Source organism: Anser brachyrhynchus (genome assembly GCF_964034855.1).
Source record: "Anser brachyrhynchus genome assembly, chromosome: 3".
NCBI lineage: Eukaryota > Metazoa > Chordata > Aves > Anseriformes > Anatidae > Anser > Anser brachyrhynchus.
The window spans coordinates 38129736-38145570 of record NC_137696.1 but is presented as its reverse complement, the minus strand read 5'-3'; the positions used below and the strand labels follow the sequence as shown (position 1 = coordinate 38145570).

General features: G+C 55.6%; 2 protein-coding genes across 2 annotated transcripts; one reads left to right on the top strand and one right to left on the bottom strand.

The window, feature by feature from the left end:
• Positions 1-1517: 1517 nt before the first annotated feature.
• GTPBP2 (GTP binding protein 2) lies at positions 1518-11984 on the bottom strand. Its single transcript, XM_080585770.1, has 12 exons — positions 11741-11984; positions 9824-9850; positions 9021-9205; positions 8606-8714; positions 7892-8089; positions 7421-7595; positions 6577-6796; positions 6019-6154; positions 5579-5637; positions 4676-4847; positions 4238-4402; positions 1518-3832 (listed from the first exon to the last, which is right to left on the bottom strand). Exons 1-12 carry the CDS (start codon positions 11939-11941, stop codon positions 3635-3637), a joined length of 1845 nt encoding a protein of 614 aa, XP_080441896.1. The 5' UTR covers positions 11942-11984; the 3' UTR covers positions 1518-3634.
• A 486-nt stretch (positions 11985-12470) lies between these two features.
• Positions 12471-15486, top strand: MAD2L1BP (MAD2L1 binding protein). The gene is made up of 2 exons (XM_080585785.1): positions 12471-13462; positions 14004-15486. The coding sequence occupies exons 1-2, from the start codon at positions 13175-13177 to the stop codon at positions 14532-14534; spliced, it is 819 nt and encodes a 272-aa protein (XP_080441911.1). The 5' UTR covers positions 12471-13174; the 3' UTR covers positions 14535-15486.
• Positions 15487-15835: the final 349 nt, after the last annotated feature.

The window sequence follows — 15835 nt, the reverse complement described above, 5'->3', positions numbered from 1 at the left end:
ACAGACTGCTCCCTCCTTTGAGGAGGCTGGAGCAGCACAGTCATGCTTTCAGTGGGCTTTTTGAAGTCTCAACACTAGTTCCAGGTAATTGCTATTGATGCATATGCCAAAGTCCTAATGTTAGGGAGCGGGAAGCACGCTAGTCATACAGGCCTTTGAAAGCTTCCCTTTATGGCAGTGTAACCACATTTCTCCTCCTTACAGACTCCGGGTGATAGTACACACAACTCGATGAGAGGTATCGGTATCTGCTTTGTTCTTGGTTGGCAGAACAACTTGTTCAGCTCTCTGGGCCATGGTTCACCCGCAAGAGCCTCCCCAAATGGCAACAGAGCTGAGAAAGCTGATTATCTTACATGGAAACTGCGGGCACCGAGAAGGGGAGATGCCCTTCAGGGCAGGAGACGCGCTCAGGGCTCAGCGCCCTGCCACTGCTCTAATTGCCTGGAGCCCGGGGCCTCTTCCAGCTGTGCAGCTGCAAGGGTTTGGCTCCAGGCAGGGGGAGGGAACTCGCCACGTCAAAGCAGCTCTGGGTGGGGTCTGGAAACTCTTTGCAGAGGGTTTCATCAGCTGCAGCCATCCCCTCCTTCAGCAGGGGGAGAGCCTTTCAGGCAGCAGATGATGCAAAGTGCAGCTGTCTTTGCACGCGCTGTTTCCCTGTCATTTCTGTGTGGTACCACCCTACGTGTAGCCATCGCTCTGCCCTCCTTCCACCAACCCGCCTTCTCTCTGTGCTGGACAGCAGCCACGGGGCTGTCAGCGGGTGTCTAACACTTGACAGTTGTCGCAAGGTTTTGAGAAGCACGTGGCACAGCTCCTGCTCGTGCGTGCAGTCACGAGAAGAAGGAATTACAGAGTCCCTCCCGTTAATGACAGCCCTCACGTTGCAAAGTGACAGGTTCCCCGGAGTCCTCGCATGAAGAGAAACAGCAACCAGTCTGGTAGGGTTGCCTCACGTTCCTGAAACGACAGCACACCTCACATCCTAAATGTCTGGCCAGACCAGACTCAGCAGGTGCCACTGCCTGACACAAAACCACGCAGGGAACAGACACAACCCTTCAGTGACATGTCACCTCCATGGGGGAGCCCTCCTGCCCCTGCTCGGCCCGAGGGAACGACGTGTTCTCACGGGCAGCAGTCGCAAACCCCCTCGATAAGGCTGACGCTATTTTAAAAACAAGCCACGGGTTAGGTCTGTGCCCTAGAAAGCCTCCCTTTCATTAGGCTCGGAGGGAATGCGTGACCGCGAGGAAGCACCACCAGCGGCGGGCGGTTCCGCCCCCGCCAGCCAGAAGTGCTGTGCTCAGGGTGACGTGGCCGCCCGCCGCCTCGGGCTTGCTCCGATAAGCTGGGAGGGCAAGGTTGTAAACAGCAGCACGCACGCACTCCTGCCCCGCCACGGGACGGTATTTATAGGGCCGAACGCAGGAAGCTTAGCAAGGGGTGACCCAGCACCCGGGCAGCAGGACGAGAGCCCGGCTCCGCCTTTGCCCCTTGTACAACTCAGCCGGCAATCTCAATAAAACATCTTTATTCTGTACATTTATATAGAGGTGCTTGGGGAACACGGACAAAGGCCCAGCATTAGAAAATTTCAAGACAACAAACCAGCAGTTACGAAGAGCATGGCACCGAGAACAGTCAGGCCGCAGGGACGAGCTGAGCCCAGCCCTCGGCTGCCCCAGAGAAGGCCGCAGCACCCCACGCCTGCTCCGGCGCAGAAGACGCCGGGGCTGCTGCCAACAGCTGGCATCATCCCCCCACGCAGGGCAGCTTTCTTCGGGAGCCTCTAGCACCAAAGGCAGGAGCCTGCCGCCAGCCGGGGCCTGTCCTTGCAGGCACGGGTGAAGGACCGTGCCCCCGTAACACCCGGGGTGGGAGCACAGCGGGATCCTGCGCGAGCAGTGACCCTGAGCCAGCAGCTGCCGTCTCTCCGCTGGGCCGAAGGGCGGGAGGCAGGCTTGCAGCTGGCTCAGTGCTCCTCCCAAAAGGCAGGTGACGCGTGCTGTCGCTGCTGGGCCGCCTCCCCGTCCCTCTGTATACACCGCCATCCCACCAGCTTCCCCGCACCTCAGCACGCTCTCTTTGCCGGGTGCCACCATCCTTGCCTCCCCCAAGAGCTGACACGCGGGGAGCGTCCCTTTGCGACATCCGCCGATCAGCACGGGCTGCCCAGCCCTGCACACGCTGCCTGTGCCAGCAGCCCGGATGCAGAACTTGCTGTCAGGAGGGCAGAAGAGCCATGTGGGTGTCCGTGTGCTATTGCAGGCCCTCTCCCTTCTCCTCAGTCAGGGCTGGCAAGCCGCCGCGTCACACGACGAGGCGGGCTGAAGGGCTGGTGCCCGTGGCTGACCCACATGATTTAACAGTCAACAGCAAAACCAAAAGCCTATGTACAGCTCGGCAGCCCCTGCTGCACCCTCCAGGCTAGCAGGGCCTGGAGGAGCTGCCGCACACGGGAGCTGCGCGACAGCGAGTAAAAAACACAAGTGCTCCGCTTTTCGCGCACAGAGTCCTCGCTGGCATCACCAGCTTTCCTCTCGCAACGAGCCCCAGTGGCAAGGGAAAAAATAAAGTCTTTCTCGAGGAGAAAAAGAAAGAAATTCACGCCACTGTCAAATCACAGCTAAATAGAAGTCACCTTGTTCGGTGTTAGCGATGCAGCCTGCCCCCACACATTAAGGCAAGCGTGTGAGGAGCAGCGAGCTGGGCCGGGCCCTGGAACCGCCACACCAGGGAGCCCACTGCAAACCGCTGCTGCCAACGCGCTGACGGCACCGAACATCCTCGGGAACAACCTGCCCGTGCCAGCACAGGCCCAGGCCCAGCTCTGCCCCGCAACACAGCCCCCTGCTCTGCTGCTGCGAGGAGCAGACCAAGTGCAGACGCTGTCTTCGCGCCGTTCGGTCAGGAGGCTGCGCCACGCAGAGCGGCCGCAGCTTCCTTCGAGTCAGAAAGGGGGATGCTGACAGAGTGCCAACACGTGCGCGGGGACAGGACAGGACAGGACGCCTGCCCGACAGTCAGACACTCCGCTTGGAGTAATGCAAAACCAACACACGAAGGGACACGCAGCAGATTAAAGCCAACCAAGGTTAAAACGGTTAAAAAGTGTCCTGAATGCGTTTTGAGAGGTTCGAGCAAGACCCTGCTGCAGGAAGCAGGGCCTCTTCCATCCCCTCCGCCTGGAGGGATGTGCTGCAGGATCACTGAAGAAAGTGCTGTGTTAACCCAGTGCTCGGAGAGCTGGAATGGGGCCAGATCCCGTACGAGAGATGGAAAAACATCCCTTCACTGCTCGTCTCCAAGGGTTCTGCTCCTCCCAACCAGTAATTTGCAATCAGTAAACAAAGCCAGAACTTGCCTGCCCAGGTCTGCAGGTGCCTCTGGTCTATTCTGAAGGAGGGCAGGGTGATGAAAGCAGCAGGCGATGCGGAGAACGTGCTTAACTTGCCCCTCGTATGGCACTGAATGCGAGAAACTCTCCGAGGCTCCATCTCACGGTGTGGAGGAGGGACACCCATGCTAGAACCGGACAGCAGCAGCTCCAGGCTTCACTCGGAGAGCCACGGGAGCTTCCATCCTTCTCCCCGGTCGGTGGTGAGCGGAGATCTCTCTGACCTAGCGGTAGTCAGAAGTTCAGCTGCCCAGGCCCCAAGGACTCCTCCAGGCCGTTTTCTTTGGTGGTGATGGCTTGGAGGTCAGTGACATGCCCGATGCCTTTGGTGACTCCTTCACGGAAAAGCAGCTTGGCTCCAATCTTCAAGTACTCAGGATGCTTGATGAACCTGAAACAGACAACGGCCTTCTCTCCTGTCCGCAGCTTGTCCTGAAGAGAAAAAGGGGAGAGCTTAGACCCATCTGCCCTATCCATGCCCACAGGAGGGGTGCACGCGGATGCTAAGAGGAGGAAGCAAATGAGCGGGTTGACTCCCTCTGGCTGCATGGCTCGAGTCCCTCCCGTTACTGTTTGCACAGGGGAGGGCAGGAAAACACAAGCTCTGGAGAATGCAGAGCTCATCCCCCTCCACAGTCTTGCTGTAGTTTATGAGGAGGGAATTCTTTAACACATTAGGAGGAAAAATGGGGAGGGTATAGGGATGGAGTGTGCTCCTAGGAAGGGACACGGGTACACAGGATAGCAGTAGCCCCTAGCTTTAGTAGAGGGCACGGGAGAATCCCAGCAAACCTCACACGGAGGTACGTCTTTCTCTGTTTTTCTCCCATGCCTTACCTTTCCATGGATCTTCTCTACGATAGCCGTCTGCCGCACGTTCCCCACGTGCACTGTCACCTGAAACCCCTTCCGGAAAGTCGTGGCATGGAACAACAGCACAATCTCAGCTTCAAACACTGAGCAGATGGTGGGGTTCATTTCGGGGCTCACCATGACCATGCCCTGTACAACAACCCAAAGCTCAGACCAGTTAGGGCCAACCCCCCAGCTTCTGAACAGCACCCAAACCACAAAAATGTCTCCACTCTGGGACGTGGCCTTGCACCCCATTCTCAGCCCAGTACTCACCCTATTTCACAGGCCATTTCTTTCCCTTCCAACAGGTTTTCTACAAACGTCTTTACCTCATTCCCGCTCTACCAATGGGGGATCCCCAGGGAAGCCTCCAGTCCCTCTCGCTAGACCAGAGAGGAAGCTGGCAACAGCAGGACTCACCTTGCGCAGCAGGGAGCGGTCGAAAGGTCCGAGGGCCAGCGTGGCTGCCTGGCCAGCCCGCAGCACGCGGCAGGCCGAGCGGTTGCGTTGGATACTGCACACTTTCAGCCGGAGGAACTTCCCGTCGTCAGTGGGACCGACCACCAGGCTCTCCCCTTCTCGGCAGATCCCACTGCCCAGGGCACAACAGCAGGACAGAGCTCATCAGGAGACAGGGAGGAAGTTGCACCCTCCAAGTTCAACCTACACAAACTCCCCAGGGCCGAGGAGGTGAGCGCCTTTGGACTTTTACCCAGGCGTGTGACCAACTAACAGGGACGTAACACTGGTGAGGACAGGGATTTCCTACAGTAGGAGCAAAAGCCACACTATCACTCCTCAGAATACCAAGTATCCCTCACGTGGGGCCCATCCCTCTGCCACACTGTATTGTTTTTGCTGGAGAGGCTGCAATTGCCACCTGTTTTGTGTTAGTGCACTCTAATCCAAACTGCTCTGACCATTCCCAAACGCCGAGGGACAGCTGACTTCTCACGGAGTAGCATGAGGTTACCTTCTCCTGGGATCATGGGACTTGCCTCCTACATTTCCTCCCCCTGCCTGAGGAAGGAGGAAAGCAACGCCTTGGGATCCTGGCTAACCTCTGCTGACTCTGGATGCCAGCGTGCCTTCCTCCAGCTCACTACAGGTCACGCTCCTATCTCCCTGCTTGCCACTGCATGAGCAACGATCTGCTCGCGGCACCACCCAGCACCCTGTAGGGCTCTGTCCTCCCTTGGCCCAGTTATCTGGCAGGAGTCAGCACAGAGCTTTGTACTGCTTCCACCTGCAGCGGGTAATTCTAACCTTGTGGGAAACCCAGCAACCACTCACACCCACGCTCGTCTGCCTGGCCTCGCTTACCTCGACAGAGTTCCGCCCACAACAGTCCCCACCTCTGGCACGGTATAAATTTCATCAACCTGCAACACGGAAACAAGAACAAGCTGCTCAGACACCTGTGGAATAGCACTCCAGAATGAGAACAAGCTGCCTACCCAGGGGGCATCAGACACCACTTGAGAGCTTTCATCAGCCTCTACAACCTTTCTGTTGGACGACCCTTTGCCTTTTAAGGGGAAACCAGAGGGAAGAAAAAAAAATCTTCTCTTTGAAATGTGCATCCCTTACTTAGGAGAAAGCCTAGCCTAACAGGCCTTTTTCAAGAAACGAGTCCTTTCTTTCCTTGAACCAATAGATCAGGAGTTCACTGTTTCTCTCCCTGTGGTGTCCGGAGTCCCCAGATGTTTGTCACATGGCACAACAAGTGCAGGAACAAAACAAGCCAAACTATCCTGAAGTACCTGAAACTCTGTGAGTTGTTGCATTAATTCCTCCTGCTCTTTACTGTTGGTCAGTGGAGGAAGGATGTTGAGGAAGACTTTCAAGAGATCCAGGTTCTCCCCAGAAACGCTGGACAGTGTGAAGATTGGGGTGATGCTGTCAGACACAAAGAGAGAGGAGTAAGCACAAGGCCAGAGTGCAGCTGCAGAAGGTGGCTGGGATCCTGAATCTACCCAGTCAGCAAGAGGACAGAGACTACAAAGATAAACAGCCAGAGCAGGAGGGCACATGGGCTAGGTGCAAATCTGCAGTAACCCCTGCCCCAGTGACTGGTTGAGGCGCCAACCCCCTGTCAACCCACGTTTCTGTCTTGGAGAAGCAACTCCATGAAACCTCTAGCACCTTCTGCTCCCAGAGCCCAGAAGAACGCCTGGGATGCAAAAACGCAGAGGTAGGAAACCTGATGTTTTCCCAGATGTTCAAAATGTGCTGGTCTCCCCTGTGGTCGCCCTTTCCCAGCTCCGCACAGCAGCCCAGTCTGAATTGCCTGGTCCCAGCAGAGAAGAATGGTCCCTTACTTGGGAGACTGTGCAAACTGCTGTGCTGCTGTAACAGCATCATCGTCCGAGGTGACGAGCAGGGGGAGCTTGTTGCAGCCCGGCTGCTTCAGAATTCGCTCCAGCTGCTTCACTGTCCGTTCCACGGTGGCTTTTGAACACAAGTCAACTTTGCTGATGACAATGAAGAAGGGGACCTTGAGGGCCATGGCCAAGCCCAAGTGCTCTCGCGTTGTGCCTGCTGCAAGAGAGAAGTGACAGTGTTGGTGCAGTAGCATTCACCACTGTTGGTTGCTTATGTGACAGCTACATCTCCTGGCCCTCCTAACTGCCCACCCTAGGGATTTCACCCCAACTGCTCAGTCCATCAGGCAATGAATAAACAAAATTATTCTTTTAAACAAAAACCAAGAGCATTCCAGAAAAATAAAACCAACCCAGAATTACTGTAAGTGATCTCTTTGCTTCAGAAAGAGGCAGTAGTTTTCCTTCTTGAGCTACAGTTTGCCAGGGAACAACCACAAAAATGTCACAGAAAGATGTGGGAGAACTCCAGCTGCCTTTTCACAAGGCTGAAGGATTCAGCACCCCTAAGAACATGTAAAAGCTTTTTTTTCCTTTTTCCCCCTAACAAACACAGCCTCAAATTCCAAACAAAGCTTCTCTGTCCAGAGCACTGTTTAATGTGGTTTACGGCTGGTAACCCAGCTCTGCTCCCCTCCCAGGCACTCAGAGGCATTGGCCTACAAAAAAATCAGTAGGGACTTGCAGACTAAAACGTTTTTCTGACAGCTACTACTGCTAACAAAGACCTGCTCCCCCCATTCCCCATTTCTATTAGCTCTGTAGACAGCACAAGACTTACCAATGCCGGTGTTGGCGCTAACCACCAGCATAGCAAAATCCGGGCAGTAGCTGGTGAGGCCAAAGATGGTTGTTTTCAGGTACTTGTGGTGGCCAGCCAGGTCAATGAAAGTGATCATCTTGGAGGAACTCTCACAGATCTCTTCTGCTGTTCGGGAGTCACTGTAATTTACCACCTGAGGAACATGAGGACTTGGTGAGTGAAGGAGCCTCAGCAGGCAAGTGAAGGAAGATGCAGCTCTTATCAGTCCACTTTGACCTCAAAATTAGTGAAGAGAGATCATTTACCATGGGTGCAAGAAACTACTTCTGATGCAAATGGGCAAGCAGCACTCAAGTTCACCTACGGGGACACGGAGTTGTGCCACCTCTCCTCTCCCATGTCCCCCTCAGTGCTGTAACAGGAGGGTAGTCCTGTTCTCCTCCACCATCCCAACCACTTCCAGCTGAGTTCAGCAGCCCCCTCCCTCACCTCTCCTTTGCTGTTGAAGCCGAGAATTTCAAAACTGATGCTTGATGTTCTTCCTGACTGGATTTCATGGAGATGCCGGAAGAGGTTGAGACGTGCTCGGCCCCGTCCGTTGTCCAGCTCTCCTTGTGTCAGGACACCCAACAGGGTTGATTTCCCTGAGTCCACATTCCCCAACACAGCCACTCGCAGGTCTAAGAACTACAGAAAAAAGAGCAAAGAAATAATGAAACCTAATTGCTGCTCTGCTGGGTCTGCGTGAGCCCTGCATGGTAATGGAGACGTGCCCCAGAGAGCTTCCTTCCACGACGGACACTGCAGCGTAATCTTGCTCTGATTCTGCTTCTGCTCATGGCAAATCACAGCTCAGGAGTTGTGATACACTCTCTGGTGTTGTGACTTGACTCATCAGCAGGAAGTCTAAATTCTTCCTTGTTTGCACACTGGGCTGCATCACAACTGTTGTCAAAGAAGTGAAATAGTTTCTCGCATCTGATCCAGCCAATCTCTCCTACTTGGAATCTGCCGCAACCACAGCCTTGGAGATAAAAAGCACTGTCCTCAAAGTCTCCCTCTGGCAGCTCTTTAAAGCACCTGCTATGACCCAATCTAGGGTAAAGTGCCTCTAGGGTTTAGGCTCCCATCCCAAAAGTAAGCTTCTTATGTGAAGGCTGTAAGTTGCCAGCAGAAGAGGACAGCCAAACCTCAGGTCCCTACCTGTTGGTTGTCAGGCACCTTTCGGACGAGCACCTCTGTTATCTTCCTTGGAACGTCACTGTCGTAATCCACCTCCCTCTCCCGCAGCACCGTAATGTCAGCCCCAACCCTGGCACAAACACAAAAGGGAAGAGTGAGACACGTGCTTGTACTCAGCACCCCTTGTACCTGCACAATCAGACCTGGCAAAGGGAACGGGACAAAAGCTAGGAATAGCAGGGCAGGCGCCTCAGGCTTTAAGCCAAAAGTCCTCTAGCTGCCTTCCTATTTCCAGAGCCTCATGATAAGGGAATTTCAGTCATACAAAGACGTTGTGGAATGGAGCCACCAGCTCCTCTGGGGATTCCTGGAGCCAAGTCTCTGTACTGGAGGCTGTTTCTGCCCATGGGTCCTGCAGAGAAAAGGACGCACGTACTTCTCTGCCATACGGCGCAGCGTCTTGAGCGAGGCGCGCATCTCCTCCTCTGAGAGGCCCACCAGCAGCCCGTTGTCCTCCACGCCGATCTGATAGACAGCCTCACCGCGGCCTTCCTGTAGTCGCCACTTCATCTGTGTCACCAGGTGCTCAAAGCGGTACTGCGAGGGGTTCACTAGCTTTAGCTGTTTAACAGAGCAGGGAGTTACAGTCACAGCTTGGATGCAGAGGGAACCCCACTGCCCAAGCCAACAACCCTCTAAATCAACCCCATGAAGCAATGCCCCCAGCCCTGACCCACCCCTGGGAAACACACCCCACGTTAGTGTCTGCACAGGAGAGATGGAATAGGTGAGAGAGGGTTTCACAGAGGTGCATGCATATGGTAGCAGAACATTCCCATGCTTTTCCAAAGGGATCTGTACCCTACCCAACGTGGGGGTAAAAGACAGCACCACGCGACCTATTTGTTATACACGAGCCAAGTAAGTATGAATGGTAGAACAGCCACAATAAAGTGATCAATGATTATCAGGGCCACCTGCACCTCTCTGTCAAAAGGAAGAAGATTTCAGGAAAAACAACGGGTCCTGTCTCCTAAAACAAATTCCTAAAATGAGTGCTGAGATCAAACTGCCAGCTCGGCATACTGAGTATTGCTAGGCACAGAGATTGTTCTTTAGTACAGTGCCGCTTTTCTGTCCCTTCCTTTGACATGTTCCCCAGAGGCTGTCTTTGCATAAGTTACTCACTGCAAGGTAATTGTCTGGGAGGAAGATTTCCCGCAACCACAAAAGGCTCACCTTGTACTCGATGTTCCCATCTTCTGCCTGGTCAGAGAATAAATCAAAACAAAGGTTAGATGCTGTGCCAGCAGGGACTTCTATGGGCATCAGCTGCACAGATACTCTGCAGCTCGTATTGACAGTTTCAGAGAGGGAAAACTGCAGAAAGATACTGTTAGGTCACAGCCCATTCTGCCATTCACTCCTATACTAAACTGGAACTTACTTTAGGTTTGTTTCTGCTGTTTGCATCACACATGATGAAAACCAGGGGATAAAGCTACAGAGTGACACAGGGCATAATACTGCTTTGGGGGGATTTTTTTTTTTTTTTACTGCCAGCAAAGGATAGGGACAGTCACAGAGAGTTCCAGTTTCAGAAAGCGTACAGGCCAGCGTATGATAAAGTGTGTTCCCCCCTCCCCATTCACATCCCACACTGCCAGCCACCCCTTCCCACTCCCACCTCATCCAGCACCTTCCATTCACCCAGTGTGCACAGAGACAGGGGACTGCGAACAAAAGTTGCTGTATCTTCTCTCACATACTGACACCCTCTCCCTCCCTCAATTATTTTTCCCTTGACTCCTTCCCATATCCCTGCACATCTACCCTGCGAGAGACAAGGACTACAGACATAAGGGTGCAAGCTACTGACTCCTGTGCAGCACAGCAAAGTGGTCCCTGGCCTGGCACTCCTGGAGGACCGGACGTGATCAGGACTGTCTGTGCACAACGTGCTCAGAAGAATTTTCCCAGGAAGGGCTGAAGCCAGATGGGGCTGTCAGAGCCTATAACAGAAAAGCCCGTGGACTCATCAAGCCCACTGCAACCGCAGCAGGCTCCAACCCCCACGGAGAACACGTAGCCAAAACCGAAGTAACTTTTGGTCTAAGCTCCACTGAGCCTACCAGAAGCCAAGCACTCTGTCAGACTACGCTAAGCTACCAACGCTAAGCACTTCCTTTTCCTCTGGACACCAATTTGCATGTCAAGAGAGGCAGCAGCCCTCTCCCTGCCTTCTAGCCGAGCTTCTAACCACAGCGGAGCTTCTGGTGGCAAAAGGCCAAGGGAGGGAAGCTCCGAACTGCCGGCTCTGCTCTCGGGCAGCGGAGCCGTGCAGCGAGGAAAGGGTACGTGCAAAAGGGTTTTCCTCTTTTACCATCCGCCGGCTTTCCAGCTCTAAGAAAAACACCACGTCCTCTCAATAAAGGGGTGGGTCTCTTTCAAGGCAGCTGAGAGGAGAAAAGCAACAACCCGAGACCATGTACGGCCCAGGGCGGCCAAGAAGAGGAAGCCGTGCTGACACCGCAGGGGGCTGCCCAGCTCTCTGGCTCAAAGGACCGAAAACAGAACCGCAGCTGCGGGGGACGATCGTGCCCACGGAGGAGATCTAACAACCGCTCCTCGCCGAGAGGAGCCCTGCCCTGCGGAGGAGCACAGGCTCGTATATTTTACTGGGAGCTCGCCGGCGGGGCCGAGCACCCATCCCTGGGACAACGTAACGCTCTCCACAGCCTCCTGAGCGCCGTGCCAGCTGCCTGAGGGAACCAGCACACCCACTTACTACTGATGGCAGTTTTCCCAGTGCCAGCGACGGGGGACACTGCCTCGGAGCCTGCCAGCACCCCCCGCGTCGGAGAACACTTGCCAAATTCCCTGCAAAGGGTGTCACCAAAACCCGCCGAGCGCTTTCTACGAGCCCGGCAACTGGAAAAAAAAACAAACAAACAAACAAACCACAAACACTCACACCCACCAACTCCGGGGGAAAGCTGAGCAGGGCTTCGTTTCCCATCCCCGGGCGGCGAGGCGCCGCCGGTGGGCGCAGCACGGGGGGCACCGGGCGGGCGGGGAGGGCACAGCCCCGCCGGGCCCCGTCCCCCCGGGGACCCCCCCAACCCTCGCCAGGCCCCGGGGCGGCGGTGGGCTCACCTCCGGCGGCAGGTACGGCGGGTTGTTGGCCTTCCCCCCCCGGCTCCGCCCGCTTTTCTTCTTCGCCTTCGAGCCGCCGCCGCCGCCGCCGCTCCCCCCGCAGCCGCCGCCGGTGCCGGGAGCGGCCCCCCCGCGCCCTCGCAGCGCGGCGCCCGCCGGGCGGCAGCAGCCGCCGAACAGCTCCGACACCCGCGAGTCCATGGCGGCCCCGGGCTCCCCGCCCGGGCTCCCCGCCGCCCCGGTGCCCCCCTCCCTCCTTCCTTCCCTCCCTCCCCGCCCGCTGCGCGGCGTCACGGGAAAGCGAGTCCGTGCCGCCTCCCGCCTACAGCTCCCGGCACGCCCCGCGCCGCGCCCCGCTGGTTGCTCTATGGATTCCCCTCGCGGGGGAGGGTGGGAGTTGGAGTCCCGCGGAGGCAGCGCCGCCCGCAGGGTGAGGGACGGGGTGCTGCCGTTTCTCCGCCCTGCTCAGCGGGAGGCTCCGCGGACCGCGGCCTCTCCGTGCCTCCCGGGGGCCGTCCTCGGAGATACGGGGGGCTGGCAGCTCGCCGGCGGGGCCCGGAGTGCCGCCCGTTCGGTGCCGGCAGGCTTCGGCCCCGGCTGCGGCCGCCGTGAGGGGCGGGGAGGCAGCGCGTTTGTGAAGATGTTTGACATCAGGAACACCTCACAGCTGCGCAGAAACGGCAGCGACTCGAGCTACCCAAAGAGATACCGTGACCTCCTGCCGAAGGGGGCTGGCAGCGAAGCCAGCGGGCTCGGGATGAGGCCCTGCCGTGCCCAGCGCTTGTCTCGGTGTCACTGCCGCCAGCAGCAAGCCTGGCTGCCGGCCCCGCATCCCCTGGGGACGGCGGCGCGGGCTCGGCGCTGGTGAACTCGTACTTGGGGATCGCTCGTCCCACCGCCCGCCCCCCGCCGTGTTTTGGAGGCTGCGCCCAATGGGGCCGCGGCCACGTTGTTTCCAAACACGGGGCCGCTCCTCCTGCCGCCGCGGGGCCCCGCTCCCCGCCTCCGCCGCGGTGAGGCGCTGCCACGGAGGCAGCTCCGCAGGCAGCCTGCCAGCGGGGAGCGCTCCAGGCCGGCGGCGGGGGCCTCTCACGGGGCAGGGACAGCCGCAGCTCCGTGACAGCCGCGGGAGATGAGGGGAGAACAAACCCCGCTGAGTGCCGGAAGGCTCCCGCTGCACCGCTTGGGCGGCCCTAAACGGGGACAACCCATGCTTAGGGAGCTTCAGGGCCGGAGCAAGCGGCGCCACACCGCCCCAGCGCGGCGGGTGGCGAGGAAACGGTGCGGCCGAGCAGCCACCGGGCGGCCCGAACCCCCTCCTCCTTCTCCCCGCCGCCCTCCCGGAAGCCGCGGGGCTGGGCACGGCGCCGCTCCCATGGTGCCCCGCGGCGGCGGCCATTCAAACGCGAGCCGGGAGCCACCGCCGCCTGCAAAATGGCGGCGCCGGGGGGAGCGGAGCCGCCCGGTGTGGCGGCGAGCCCCGCGTCCCCGCTCCTCAGCGCCGAGGCGCCGGCCGCCCCGGAGCGCGGGAGGGGGCCCCACCGCAGCGGGCTGGCGGCGGCGCCGGTCGGCCCCTCGGTGTCCGTGGTGTTCCCGGGCGCCGTCAGCCGGGAGAGCTGCTGCCGCTTCGCCTGCGAGCTCCTGAAGCACGTCCTGTACCAGCGGCACCAGCTCCCGCTGCCCTACGAGCAGCTCGCCTACTTCTGCCGGCGGCCGGCGCAGGTGGGCTGGGGGCGGCCGGGGCCTCGGGGGGTGGCCGTGCCCGGGGGGCTCCCGGCTGAGTAGCTCGGCCCCTGATTTGTTTTTTTCTGACAAACTCTTTCTGAACTCTTCTGGAAAAACTCCACCAACGTTACGAGAAACAACTGGCAGGGCTCAACGTGTTGTTATTTATCCCCTTTTGCTCCAGTTTCCACTCGAAGCATGTTATTGTTGTCTTCTTGCACGAACAAGGCTGACAAAACTTTTTTAAAGTGGCTTCAGGGTGGCTTCATCTTTGAAAGATGGATTTTCTTATTCTTGTGGGGATTTACTGGTCGCTTGATGCAGACTCAAATTGAGCAGCAGTAATGTGGCATTTTCTCTTATTCCTGGACCTCCTGATTTCACGTGAGAGTACCTTATTACCCTTAAAAGGAACATAAAACCCTATAAATCTTCATCAGGTTTCAGGGAGGGCATGTGCCGTGCTTTCTGAAGAATGCATTGGGGCCCTCTCCACTTTTTCATAAATGTGCTAACTGGTTTTTGTTTCGGTTTCCAGGTTGGCGATGTGATTAAAAAGCCACCCTCTGTGGACCTGGCAAGCAAGAAATGCCAGCAGGTGCTGATGGATCTGGAAGGAATGCTCCAGCACTTGGAAGTAATGTTCAGTTTGACTCTGGTTCCCCGGGTCCTTATCCTACTTGGAGGCAGTGCCGTGAGTCCCAAGGAGCTGTATGAGCTCAACTTGGAGGGGGTCTGCGTGAGCAGTGCTGAGAAGAGCCTGAAGACCACATCCTGCGTGCGTAAGCTCTTTCACTCGCTCTTCATAGCAGACGTCTTCAGTGAACTTAAGGCTCTGCCTGTTATGGGCACTGTTGTCATGCTCCAAGGACACCGCGATTGTGGTGTTGAATGGTTCCGGCCCAAGCTCAACTATAAAGTACCAACTCGAGGGAGGAAACTAACTGTTAATTTGTCCTGTGATGGAGACATCAGTATAAGTGCCTCAGCTCCTTCGAGTATGACTTCTGCTTGGGAGGACTACATATGGTTTCAAGCACCAGTGACGCTCAAGGGCTTTCATGAATGACCTGTGCTCTGTAGAATTTCAATGGAGTATTGAATAACCTTTGGTGCTGCTTTATGTGGTAACTTGATCAAATGTAACAGCACATTCTTGTCTATCTGAATCTTTTCTCCAGGGTACCTACTGCCTTCCTGTAGCTGGACCACGTTCTTCCATGTTCATCTCCTGAATTGTCTTTGAAAGCAAATACCCTCTAAGGCACAGTTGCATACAGATACCATGATTCATTAGGAACCCGACCTGAGGCACAGGAAATGAATTAGTGTCTTGGGAATAAAACTTCTTAGCCACCTACTTGTTGAATTGACAAATACTGGATACAGGTTTCTGAGTTTTATTGCAGCCATATCTCTGGTATAATAATGACTATGTTAGCAGATTATTTTGGATTATAGATAATGTATGCGATTATTAATATAGTTGGCCTTTACCACGAAGGCTGTAACTATTTTTATCTACCCTACTGCTGTGAAAGGAGACATTTTCCTGAAGTCTGATCAGGCTCGAGCACTGAAGTGCTTGCCCATCTATTTCACAAAATCAGACTTCCCCATGACTCAGTTCCAGTTTGTTAACAATCTAAGGAGTGGCACTTTTTAGCAGTTGGGAGATTTCATACCTAGCACAGTGTCTTTTACAGGCAATGAAAAGAGGTTAAGCAGTCCTATGGAGGCAGGGGAGCACATTTTCTTCCTATTTTCTACTAACCTTTAGTCCATCAGACCTGACAATCAGTTTGATATACAGTTAACATTAGGAGTAAGCAATTCCTTCTCTAGCCTTCTTCAGAGAAAGTTAGGACTCCTGCCCCAATATGATAGTTTATTCTCACTTAACAAAAAAAAAGGCAAAATTCTTCTTGCTTACTTTTGCCTTTCAGATATTTCAGAGTCTTAGACTAAAAGCTTCTGAAATGAAGAGGAGGTAAGGGGCATGTCATCAAGTTCAGCACTATCTTTAACTGTCACCTCCTGCACTAAGTCAAAATGTCTTACCAGGAAGCAGAACTTGAGTCCTTTCTTCTGGACTAATGTCTAGTACAGAATGGGACATGGAGGGAGGGAAAGAAACCTGTGAATCACAGTGTGCCAGAACTAGATATCTGCTGGAGTTGTCTTGAATCGTCTGTGCATGTATCTGTAACATTATGAGCTTAATAGCTCCATCCCCTTTGAAGAGAATCTCTAGTCTACTGGCAGTGAGGTTGTTTGCAGTTATCTGCTAGCAAAAGCTGCTTGATGGGGTGGTAAAAGTCCTTTGAAAGGAGATCAGAGGGTGAAGTAACCTTCCATACCTGGTACATA

Coding starts and splice junctions, on each gene's coding strand:
- MAD2L1BP (XM_080585785.1), top strand. CDS start 13,175: ATGGCGGCGCCGGGGGGAGCGGAGCCGCCCGGTGTGGCGGCGAGCCCC. Junction 13,463..14,003: donor TCTGCCGGCGGCCGGCGCAG/GTGGGCTGGGGG, acceptor TTCGGTTTCCAG/GTTGGCGATGTGATTAAAAA.
- GTPBP2 (XM_080585770.1), bottom strand. CDS start 11,941: ATGGACTCGCGGGTGTCGGAGCTGTTCGGCGGCTGCTGCCGCCCGGCG. Junction 8,090..8,605: donor AGGTGCCTGACAACCAACAG/GTAGGGACCTGA, acceptor TTTTTTCTGTAG/TTCTTAGACCTGCGAGTGGC. Junction 4,848..5,578: donor GTGGGCGGAACTCTGTCGAG/GTAAGCGAGGCC, acceptor TGCCCTGGGCAG/TGGGATCTGCCGAGAAGGGG.